This window comes from Coregonus clupeaformis, unplaced genomic scaffold (genome assembly GCF_020615455.1).
Source record: "Coregonus clupeaformis isolate EN_2021a unplaced genomic scaffold, ASM2061545v1 scaf0179, whole genome shotgun sequence".
In the NCBI taxonomy this organism is placed as follows: domain Eukaryota; kingdom Metazoa; phylum Chordata; class Actinopteri; order Salmoniformes; family Salmonidae; genus Coregonus; species Coregonus clupeaformis.
This window is the reverse complement of record NW_025533634.1, coordinates 548,339-560,875: the sequence shown is the minus strand read 5'-3', so window position 1 is coordinate 560,875 and position 12,537 is coordinate 548,339. Positions and strand designations below refer to the sequence as shown.

The following is a 12,537-nucleotide window of genomic DNA, read 5'->3' as shown; positions in this document are numbered from 1 at the left end:
TCTCAATCAGAGGCAACGAGAATCAGCTGTTGCTTGTTGTCTCTGATTGGGAACCATACTTAGGCAGCCTGTTTGGCACAGTGTATTGTGGGATCTTGTTCCGTGTTGGTTTGTGTTTGTTACCAAGGACTTCACGTATCGTTTTGTTGTTTTTGTTCGTGTGGTGAATATATAATAAAGTATGTTCGCATTCCACGCAGCGCATTGGTCCAATCCTTTTGACGATCGTGACAGCATTGTACTTTTACTACAAGCATGTGGAAAGTAAATATACATATAGTTTATACAGAGCGATAACAGATATCTAAAGATAAATTGGTACATTTTCAATAATATTCCCTGTTAGATCGGAGACCTAGACATGTTGGCCCATACAGACAATACTCTTATACCTCATGAAAGTAAAACTTTAAGAAATGTACATACCTCTCTTCGTAGGTTTTAATAAAGGCTTTGATAAATGTCCATGAAATAAGGCAATTAAGGACTGAAAATTAAACGTTTCTTTGTAATCCAAATTGTGTAGCAGTAGGCCTAAGTAGCTCATACTTGTAATTAAAACTTGTCTCATTGAGTGGATTTCAAATTCGCCGCATAGATGCTATCAAACAAGACACCCATGCACATCAATATAAATGAGTTCCTTAGAAAACTATTAACATTGGGTTTGTGTTTGAGAAATTACAAAATACATAAAAAAAGAGAAAACCCTCAAAATGGCAATACTTTAAGTCTGTACACATTTGTTGCATTCCTTCCTCGGCTTTACACGCTAGTACAGTTAGGAATCTCCCTTGTGCTCTCGCAGGCATTTCCAATTCGCCCTGGGGTAGAGAGAAAAAAAACACAACATAAGAACAATGTGGGTTAGTCCACTAGTAGTAGAGCCTTTGATGCCTGTGAAACAAATAACTACTTGGACATTGATACGGCCTGTTAATTACTTGGGTTTCATTACAATGTCATATCAAAAGCTCTTAAGCTGTTGTTTCATGTGTGGGACATTAGTGGCTGACCCATTCGTTAGTTTGTTTCCTTGTTTTCTTCTGAAGATACAGTACCCCTCCTTTTTCCTACCAGTTAATTCCATGTAAAGAAACAATGTAGACTTTCTAAACACTATGTATTGTATACACTGCAGGTCAAAAGTCAACATTGTTATACATGGAGATATGACCCATATGTGTTCTAGTCCAATACAATTAGTTTGGACAATGTATGTGCAATATTGGTGGATCTTTCTCAACAAGGAAGTTCAAAGTCACCAAATCAGTAACTTGCTAATAACAGAATAAACAACGATTTATCAGACTATGTATCTTACGTTTAACCCTGGCGTCCATCTCCTTCTCACTGAGGGTGATTTAGACGTGCTGTCATTCTGGCTGACCGAACCGATCATCTCATGCTCTTTCTCCTGGTTCACCTCTGCGTATATGTTAATCCAGGGGATTTTTCTGCAGATTGGTAAATGTAGACAGACAACAGCCATGTTACAATAAGCAATGACTAGTCAATGATGGTCCGTCCCATTGGCAGCATTTCTCAAAGATGTATATTACACTTTTTGTTCAGAGTTCGTATGATGACAAGACTAAATTAACCCTTGCACATGTTATTATCATGAAGCCACTAAGAAAATCTTAATCTACGCATCATTAAATTCCCATTTGACATCAATGTCTAGTAGTGATATAAGACTGTAATCCTAATGCATATACATTTTGCATAATCTCTGAAAAATCTTTCCCCATTGATATTTATGATTAGAAATATGTGTTTAATCGACTCGTACTTCAATTTATTTCAAATTACAAGCAATTTTGTTATTTAATTGTTTTGCTTTGTTGTGTGTGACATTTCAATAAATCTGTTTCCTCTTTAGATTAATGCAGGAAATGCCATATCCATAATTGATGCGTTTTCCGCAGACTTTTCCATCATTCAATAATTCAGCTACTAACAGCCAAAGTACGACAACAGCATATTAACCAATTTAATGATAGTTTTCTTATCATAACATCACTGATTCACACATGTGCCTCATGCATCCAGATCACTCTAAATCTGTTTACTACATCTACAGAATAATTTGAAAAGATATTTCAAAGGAATGTAATTAGTTCATCGTTCATTTATGCAGGCTCTATCAATCTAGCATATTATTATAATATGCATTTTTAAAGATGATGGCAGGTGATTGGATTAGTGATGGGATACAGTGTTCAAATATATAATCATACAGTACTGTACATACCTCTTGAATTTGTAGATGAGAAACACTGCTAAACCCAGGAATACTACTGATAGGAGCATCAGCATGGCTGAACTGCTGTGTCTCGGGCTGGAATCCACCAAGGGTGCTGTAACAGAGGGTAGAGGAAGACCAACGTTAAACATAACAAGAACATAGCAACACAATAAAGGCTGTTGTTTTTTGAGATTTTCTTGCTTCATTGCCAAAATTGAACCTATACTTTGTTGTATCACCAATAACAACCATGGAGTACAGTTGAGATATATTTTTTGCATCGCAATAGTCTTGTACAGTAGGGCTATATTCATTCAATGCATATGCTTTACTTGAATCAATTTGTTTAAAACAAATTTGTATTAAACAGGACCACAGTATACAATAAAGTTTTGTTTTGGAGCCACAACATTGTCAAAAAACTATTCCCTTTCAGTGGCCCGTATACAGCAACAAATGTCATTTATTTTGTCTGATATGTGTGATGATGTAGTCTAGGCCCAAAACAACAGAGCTGGGACAAGGGACGACTTCGCCACCAAGTTTATGCAACAGTAAATAAATCTGGCTATGGATTATGGGTAGATCCACGGCAATGATAGTGCATTATGAGAACCTGCCCTGTTTATAATTTCACAAAATCAAAAGACGGTGGTAGTGTGAAATTGCTATTTCTAATTGGTTGCCTTTCCTCCAACTAAAAGCCATCTGCTTAAAACAAGCATAGCAACATTCATATTCTGAGGTAAATGCTAAATTATGGTAAAAACTAGCCTTTTACTGTCACAAATATAGTGCAACACAGCAACACTTACTGTGGAATAAGTGTGTGATGCTGATTATCCTATTCAACACCTCATTCTCACCCTCTCTCTGGGGTATTACATTGACTTTGAAATGAATATTAGTATATTTTCTACTTTGTATTTTTTCCAGCCCCAGCTCTGAGAGGCGGCCAGTGATGTCGATGACCTTTCTGGAGCAGCTTGAAGGCTCTTCCTACCTTTTCTGAGATGACACACACACACACACAAATCTTTTCCATTGTGAAGCAGGTTTTGTTTTGTTTCTGGTTGGACACTGGCAAATCATTTGAATTGCAGCCAAGAGTAGTTATTTATTTGTCTCATTTCAAGCCAACACTCAAACTGGTGTAATTCTGGTGTGATTCTGAATTCTGCATGCATTTATAACCAAACTTCTCTTTTTTTGTCCTTTTCTCAAGGACTAAATAATCAACATAATTATACTCAGTGCAACACTCATTTTGTGGTTGGATGGCTGTAAAAGACAGTGAACAGATGTTGGGCGTATTGATATAAAAGATCACTTGTCTCAAGGAGTTCCACTTAAAATAAAATCCATCATCCCTTTCCTCCCATGTCCTCCTCCAATCTTCATACACCCAGGATGGTGACAAACATATCATGCATTTTAAATACAGAACAAAAAAAGTGTTTGGTTTATGCTATCCAAATATGGCTTATGAAGAGATTATCTCCAGTAAATGACATTGCATTTACGACATTGTCACGATCGTTTATGGAAGATACGGACCAAGGCGCAGCGTGATAAGCGTACATTTTATTAAGTACTTAACTCACGACAAAACAACAAACAAACGAAATGTGAAGTCCTAGGTTACACAAAACAAACCTTAACGGAACAAGATCCCACAAAGACTAGTGCCAAACAGGCTGCCTAAGTATGGTCCCCAATCAGAGACAACGAGATACAGCTGCCTCTGATTGGGAACCACCCTGGCCAACATAGATCTAAACGATCTAGAACATCAACATAGAAAATATAACACAGAAACTACACACCCTGGCTCAACATTTCAGAGTCCCCAGAGCCAGGGCGTGACAGTACCCCCCCCCCCCCCCAAAGGCGCGGACTGCGACCGCGCCACACAAACACAACAGGGTAGGGGCCGGGTAGGCATTCCGCCTCGGAGGCGGATCCGGCTCCGGGCGTGACCACCACTTTCTCTCCACCTCCCCATTGCGCCCCTGATCTGGTCTGGCACCGCAGACTGGAGCTGGACCCGACGACGGTGGATCAAACCGTACAGGCTCTGGACTGGAGCCGCTGGCCGGAGCTGGACTAGACACCGGTGGAGCGGATTGCTCTGGCTCCGGAGTGGATCCGCTGACTGGAGTTGGACCGGACCCCGGTGGAGCGGATTGCTCTGGCTCCGGAGTGGAGCAGCTGACCGGTGCCGGTATAGGCACCGGTGGAACAGGCACGGGCCGTGCCGGACTGGACACACACACCACTGGCTTGGTGCGGGGAGCAGGAACGGGCCGGACTGGGCTGACGACGCGCACCACTGGCTTGGTGCGGGGAGCAGGAACGGGCCGGAACGGGCTGATGACGCGCACCACTGGCTTGGTGCGGGGAGCAGGAACGGGCCAGACCGGGCTGACGACGCGCACCACTGGCTTGGTGCGGGGAGCAGGAACAGGCCGGACCGGGCTGGTGACGCGCACCACTGGCTTGGTGCGAGGGGCAGGAACAGGACGGACCGGGCTGGCGACGCGCACCACTGGCTTGGTGCGAGGGGCAGGAACAGACCGGGCTGGCGACGCGCACCACTGGCTTGGTGCGGGGAGCAGGAACGGGCCGGACCGGGCTGACGACGCGCACCACTGGCTTGGTGCGGGGAGCAGGAACAGGCCGGACCGGGCTGGCGACGCGCACCACTGGCTTGGTGCGAGGGGCAGGAACGGGCCGGGCTGGACTGGGAATACACACCACTGGCTTGGTGCGGGGAGCAGGAACGGGCCGGACCGGGCTGACGACGCGCACCACTGGCTTGGTGCGGGGAGCAGGAACAGGCCGGACCGGGCTGGCGACGCGCACCACTGGCTTGGTGCGAGGGGCAGGAACGGGCCGGGCTGGACTGGGAATACACACCACTGGCTTGGTGCGGGAGCAGGAACGGGCCGGACCGGGCTGACGACGCCGCACCACTGGCATGGTGCGGGGAGCAGGAACAGGCCGGACCGGGCTGGCGACGCGCACCACTGGCTTGGTGCGAGGGGCAGGAACGGGCCGGGCTGGACTGGGAATACGCACCACTGGCTTGGTGCGGGGAGCAGGAACGGGCCGGACCGGACTGGGAACACGCACCACCGGCTTGGTGCGGGGAGCAGGAACGGGCCGGGCCGGACTGGGAACACGCACCACTGGCTTAGTGCGTGGAGCAGGAATGGGTCGGGCCGTACTGGGAACACGCACCACTAACTTAGTGCGGGGAGCAGGAATGGGCCGGACCGTACTGGGAACACACACCACTGGCCTTGTGCGGGAAGCAGGAATGGGTCGGGCCGTACTGGGAACACGCACCACTGGCTTAGTGCGGGGATCAGGAACGGGCCGGACCGGACTGGTGACACACACCACTTGCTTGGTGCGAGGAGCGGGACTGGGTTTCCTTATAAACCTCCGCTCCTTCTGCTGCCTAACCAGTTCCTCTCGCCGTGCCTCTACACTCTCCCTCTCCCTTAACGCCTCTTGTAGCTCCTCCCTCTGACCAATTAACTCCTGCTCCCTCTGGAACAATAGCCCCCGTAACCTGGTGGCCTCCTCTTCTAGTCTGCAGATTTGCCCTGTAGCTGCCTCCTGCTGCCCCGTCATCCACGCCGTGTGCCCCCCCCCAAAATTTTTTTATTGGGGTTGCCTCTCGCGTGTCCGTCGTCGGCACGGTTGGCGCTGTTTCTCCTCTCCTGCCTGGGCATTTACCTTTACCCATGGCCCTTTCCCCCGCGAATATCTCCTCCCATGTCCACCATTTGCCCACCTGAGACATCGCTATCTTCTCCTCCTGGGCACGCTGCTTGGTCCTCTGTTGGTGGGATCTTCTGTCACGATCGTTTATGGAAGATACGGACCAAGGCGCAGCGTGATAAGCGTACATTTTATTAAGTACTTAACTCACGACAAAACAACAAACAAACGAAACGTTAAGTCCTAGGTTACACAAAACAAACCTTAACGGAACAAGATCCCACACCGACTAGTGCCAAACAGGCTGCCTAATTATGGTCCCCAATCAGAGACAACGAGATACAGCTGCCTCTGATTGGGAACCACCCTGGCCAACATAGATCTAAACGATCTAGAACATCAACATAGAAAATATAACACAGAAACTACACACCCTGGCTCAACATTTCAGAGTCCCCAGAGCCAGGGCGTGACAGACATCACAAAAAGAAACAAACACAGCTAAAAAAAGGCAGAATATGTAGAGAAAATTATGATTTCTCATGCAAGTACTTACAGTTAATTTATGTAATTATCTTGATGCTAACTTTTTTCCATACCCAAGTTAGCTGTGTGATGTAAACAATTACTCTTTCTCCTGGCTTTAGCTCAAACTCCACCAGATTCTGGTCCAGAGTGCAGGCAAGTATCTCAGAGATCTGTTGAAGGAGATGAAAGAAGCATAATTTAGTTAAACAATTGTCACCATTTACAGCTCTTTCAATTCACACACTGCATATTTAAATAATATTTGCCATCTTGTCATGACACCCACCACATTGGTTCAGTTATCTCAATTGTCAGACTCGGGCGCGTAGAATGAATGTGTGTCATTTTAGCCATGACAATGTAATTATCCTATTGGGTGAATTGGCGTGAAGGATTGGAAACAATTAGTCATATATGCCATGACAGAATTACAATGACACTCAAAATGTCAGCGTCCAATCTAACTGTCCCATACCTGCTTTAGCTCCTCTTCGCTCTTTTTCCTGCCCTCTGATTGGTTCTTGTGTGGTAACAGGAAGAGCTCAGCGGCCGTTGGCACACCTGGAAACACTGCAACCAATAGCTGATCCTCTGGAAAGTCTGACACCTGTTGACAATGGACAGTACTGTTACAATATGTTCATACTTGTATAGTATTCTTTGTCTACAGTCAAAAACAATGCTTTTAGAGTATATGCATATTTAACATGTTTGAAATCAAAGGAGAGGGAGGTGACAACGAAATAGTTTTGGGCTTGACCAACATGTGTTGATAACCCAGTACAACCTACAGGTAAACAATGATACAATATGTCACCAAACCAATAGATGATAATCCAACATTAATAGGACTTTCTTATCTCAACCGCCATGTTTTTCACGAAAGTGTATTTATTTCTTGATAGGAAAAGTAGGTCTTGCCAACCAACAGTTTTTCCAGACCTTCAAAATAGCTACTATTAAATGTTATTTTCTTTATAATGGCCTTTTTCCACTTCAGACCACCTATGAGGCAGGGGGTTCCAACCGGTAATCAGTGCCCATTTTAAAAGCCATTCATGTTTTAATGGGTTCTCTATGGGGCTATCGGCAGACAATGGAGTGGCGTAGTCGGCGAGTCACATACACTTGAAGCACATTAATTATCAAGCATAAAAATCAGTATTTGAGTAGCAAAATAGTGGACAAATAGAGAGCAAAGGAATGACTCACAATGAGAGTAAATAGGCATAGAAGGAAAGGAGAGGGATAGGGAAGGGGATAGGATGCAATAGCCCCTGTAAAAATCAATACACTCAGGCCGGTTTGTTCTCTTTGCGATCACTCATTAGTCTAAAAAGCCTTCTGGCTCTGTGTGCTTGGGTAGCACTGGCATTTTATGTCCCCCAAACTCATTGGCTGGAGTGAAACATCTGATCTGGGTTAAGGGAGGGGAGTAGGTGAGTCAGACTGAGTCAGATGAGTGAGCTTTTAGGAGGGAATTTTGGCCAAGCTCAAATGTGGCTGAAAAAACACGTCTACCGGGCTTTATCTTGACGCTTTAATATTTGAACAGCAAAAGCTTTTGGAGCGGCTTCCTCACAATCTTACTGTATGCAAAGCTAAATAAAAAGTGGTCAGTTACTAATTACTGTTGTAAACACACCATGATGTGGATTCTGTTTTTCATTCATCGTGAACTTGACCGTAACTATGAACTATGACAATACTAGGTTATGATGATTTACCTATAACTATCATTTTATTCTCTGATGTAAAGTACAGTCATTACCCAGGAAAGGAAAGGTGGGGCGAGAGCATGAAAGGGATGCCCAGAAGCAGTGCACTCTCTTCGGGAAAAAAGATGACATGTTAACCTCTTGCACCACACTGAGAGGTGCATTAATAGGTGGCGGTGAAACCAGCGGGGAGCTTCCGACAGTCACTGTCTAGTTTTTCCTAGCTACCGTCCTTCTAGATCTGCATTGCTTGCTGTTTGGGGTTTTAGGCTGGGTTTCTGTATAGCACTTTGTGACATCTGCTGATGTAAATAGGGCTTTATAAATAAAATGTGATTGATTGATTGATTTGAACCTGAGAGGGAGTCTTCTGCCATCTTCCATGTACCGCAAGGGGAGTAAAGAAGAAGCCGGAGAAACCGAAGATGGAATGACTTCTGAAAATAACTTCAAATAGCCTCTATTACTGAACTCCCCATTCAAACCTTTATGAGGTGGTGGGTTGGAATCAGCTGAGGAGCAAAAGTGCAGCCCTGCCTGGCTCTCACTATTGTCAGCCATAGAGCTGTACTGTAGTACAGCAACACTGCAGCTTAATGGACCCTGACTTTAATTGCGATGTTGCTGCCCCTTCTCCTTCTAATCATCTTCACTTTATTGAGGGGAGATGTTTACTTTGACACATGATGAACTGAACACGAACCGCAGCAAGATAAAAATAAATGAAGAAATAAATGTAATAACACTTTGTATGGCGGTTGTTGCACAATATCTAGGCTATGAACCAACTCTAGCAGTACATGGATGAATAGGTCTTACTATGATTTCCTTTCAGAGAAAGGGTGAAAGAGTGAAAGGAGGGATGGTTTGATAGCATTAAACAGCATATGGAGGAGATTAACTAGTGTTCATAAACTCAATAGAGACCTGAAACCCATATACCGTTGAATGTATTTACTTTAGGTAATAAAAGGTTGTATAACAAAACTTTCAGAATGAAAAGAGGTGCTGTAACACTCTATTGAGGCTAGCAATTAATAACTCAAGCTAGAGCTATGACTTTCTATAACTGAGTGTGCCCCTCAGTTCAACACAATTCAATTGGCTGGTGCTAAAAACATCCCCACAGCATGATGCTGCCACCACCATGCTTCACCGTAGGTATGGTGCCAGGTTTTCGCCAGACGTGACGCTTGGCATTCAGGCCAAAGAGTTCAATCTTGGTTTGATCAGACCAGATAATCTTGTTTCTCATTGTCTGAGAGTCCTTTAGGTGCCTTTTGTCAAACTCCAAGCGGGCTGTCAAGTGCCTTTTACTTAAGAGTGGATTCCGTCTGGCCACTCTACCATGAAGGCCTCACTATTGTCAGCCATAGAGCTGTACTGTAGTACAGCAACACTGCAGCTTAATGGACCCTGACTTTAATTGCGATGTTGCTGCCCCTTCTCCTTCTAATCATCTTCACTTTATTGAGGGGAGATGTTTACTTTGACACATGATGAACTGAACACGAACCGCAGCAAGATAAAAATAAATGAAGAAATAAATGTAATAACACTTTGTATGGCGGTTGTTGCACAATATCTAGGCTATGAACCAACTCTAGCAGTACATGGATGAATAGGTCTTACTATGATTTCCTTTCAGAGAAAGGGTGAAAGAGTGAAAGGAGGGATGGTTTGATAGCATTAAACAGCATATGGAGGAGATTAACTAGTGTTCATAAACTCAATAGAGACCTGAAACCCATATACCGTTGAATGTATTTACTTTAGGTAATAAAAGGTTGTATAACAAAACTTTCAGAATGAAAAGAGGTGCTGTAACACTCTATTGAGGCTAGCAATTAATAACTCAAGCTAGAGCTATGACTTTCTATAACTGAGTGTGCCCCTCAGTTCAACACAATTCAATTGGCTGGTGCTAAAAACATCCCCACAGCATGATGCTGCCACCACCATGCTTCACCGTAGGTATGGTGCCAGGTTTTCGCCAGACGTGACGCTTGGCATTCAGGCCAAAGAGTTCAATCTTGGTTTGATCAGACCAGATAATCTTGTTTCTCATTGTCTGAGAGTCCTTTAGGTGCCTTTTGTCAAACTCCAAGCGGGCTGTCAAGTGCCTTTTACTTAAGAGTGGATTCCGTCTGGCCACTCTACCATGAAGGCCTGATTGGTGGTGCTGCAGAGATGGTTGTCCTTCTGGAAGGTTCTCCTATCTCCATAGAGGAACTCTGGAGCTCTGTCAGAGTGACCATCGGGTTCTTGGTCACCTCCCTGACCAAGGCCTTTCTCCACCGATTGCTCAGTTTGGCCGGGCGGCCAGCTATAGGAAGAGTCTTGGTGGTTTCAAACTTCTTCCGAATGAATTAAGAATGATGGAGGCCACTGTGTTGTTGGGGACCTTCATTTCTGCAGACATTTTTTGGTACCCTTCCCCAGATCTGTGCCTCAACACAATCCTGTATCGGAGCTCTACGGACAATTCCTTTGACCTCATGGCTTGTTATTTTTGCTCAGACATGCACTGTCAACTGTGGGACCTTATATAGACAGGTGTGTGCCTTTCGAAGTCATGTCCAATCAATTTAATTTACCACAGGTGGACTCCAATCAAGTTGTAGAAACAGCTCAAGGATGATCAATGGAAACAGCTATATTTCGAGTCTCATAGCAATGGGTCTGAATACTTATGTATATGTGATATTTATGTTTTTTATTTTTAATACATTTGCAAAAAGTTCTAAAAACTTATTTTTGCTTCATCATTTTGGGGTATTGTGTGTAGATTGATGAGGAAAAAATAGATTCAATCCATTTTAGATTGAGGCTGTAACGTAACAAAATGTGGAAATGTCAAGGGGCCTGAATACTTTCCGAATACAGCGTATGTTGCTCCCAGGTGACAAAGTGCAATTTATCCGTCACAAAGCCTCACCCTGACCTCTATCACAGTAGCTCCCTCCACTGGCTCTCAGCCTAGCTCGTCTGAGTCGCCTCATGTCATTTCCACTGTGGAGTTGGTGAATAACTGGCTCCATTGGCTCCAGAAACAGACCGTTAATTCAGCTCCTGATCTAGGTGCATTATTTTCAAGGTATCCTCCTCATTCCCCACTGTCATTTGTTCTAGTTGTGTCCCTCCTCTAACTGTCTTCTGATGGGTGGGAAAGCTGACAGAGATGTTGGTGTGTGTGTGTGTCCGTATGCGTGTGTGTGTTCATGGTTTGACAAAGGGAGATGATTGCTCGTACAAGTGCTTTCTTAGATAATTGGGGAAGCGTCCTCTTCGCATTTATCCTGACATATTCAAATGTAAAGTACCCTCAAACGTTGCATACCAAGTGAGATGGCTGCTAGATGTGCAAATTAGCATTAAATCAAGTATAATTATTTGATTAGGGAGATCCGAGAGAGAGAGAGAGAGAGAGAGAGAGAGAGAGAGAGAGAGAGAGAGAGAGAGAGAGAGAGAGAGAGAGAGAGAGAGAGAGAGAGAGAGAGAGAGAGAGAGAATACTGATCCTTACCTTGGTCTGCTATCATCTTGGTGTCTTGCACAATGGTGTTGGCTGAAAACACTTGGACAGTAACAGTGTTCATTCCCTCGCTGGTGAAGGTGTACGAGATGCTGCCGTCTAAGCTGATTACCGGCTGGAGGAAGAGGGAACATGGACAAAATGGATGATCACACTTTGATCCGGTCATAATCCCTTCACCTAAAACCCCGGAACATGAAAGAAACCCATGTCAGATGATAACAACTTCTCCTTGAACTTCTCACTTAGCGTAGACAGAACTTTTGACTTGAGTAGTTAGAGTAGTCAAAATTCTGACTTTAGTAAAACCCTACAAAAAACATCCTCCCCATAAGACCGAGAACCAATGCAGCTAAGGTAATAACTTATAACATACAAGATCAGAGACTGCTCCGCCTCTATCACAGCCACCTTCGATCATAGAAGAGGTCAATGTACCTAATACCATAGACATTTTGTATACCTCATATAACATCAGTGGAGTCTAGTGAAGGGAGGACGGCTCATAGTAATGGCTGAAGTGGAATGGAACTGGAATGGAAACCATGTCTTTGATGTGTAAAATGCTTTTCCATTTATTCCGTTCCAGCCATTACAATAATCCCGTCCTCCGATTTAGTTAAAGTGACACCAGCCACCACTGCAGTACATGTACAGTATATGGCATTATAGGGTAAGACCCTTTTTGAATAGTGTCAGTTTACCTCTACTAATGTTGTACAGTTGGTACCGCACATACAGTATACTGTATACTATACACAACATCAGAAGAGG

At 44.3% G+C, this 12,537-nt stretch overlaps 1 protein-coding gene and 1 long non-coding RNA gene across 2 annotated transcripts in view; both read right to left on the bottom strand.

Moving 5' to 3' along the window:
- Positions 1-220: 220 nt before the first annotated feature.
- Positions 221-2,468, bottom strand: LOC121554095. The gene is made up of 3 exons (XR_005997628.1): positions 2,258-2,468; positions 1,325-1,457; positions 221-824 (listed from the first exon to the last, which is right to left on the bottom strand). It is a non-coding gene; the product is annotated as an uncharacterized LOC121554095 (long non-coding RNA).
- A 3,990-nt stretch (positions 2,469-6,458) lies between these two features.
- LOC121554094 (VPS10 domain-containing receptor SorCS3-like) overlaps positions 6,459-12,537 on the bottom strand; it is a 12,536-nt gene continuing 6,457 nt past the window's right edge. Inside the window, exons 5-7 of the mRNA XM_041867550.1 lie at positions 11,755-11,878; positions 6,987-7,118; positions 6,459-6,681 (exon numbers count right to left, since the gene is read on the bottom strand). Coding sequence (XP_041723484.1) covers positions 7,054-7,118; positions 11,755-11,878 — 189 coding nt within the window. The 3' untranslated portion in view covers positions 6,459-6,681; positions 6,987-7,053. The remainder of the gene's footprint in view (positions 6,682-6,986; positions 7,119-11,754; positions 11,879-12,537) is intronic.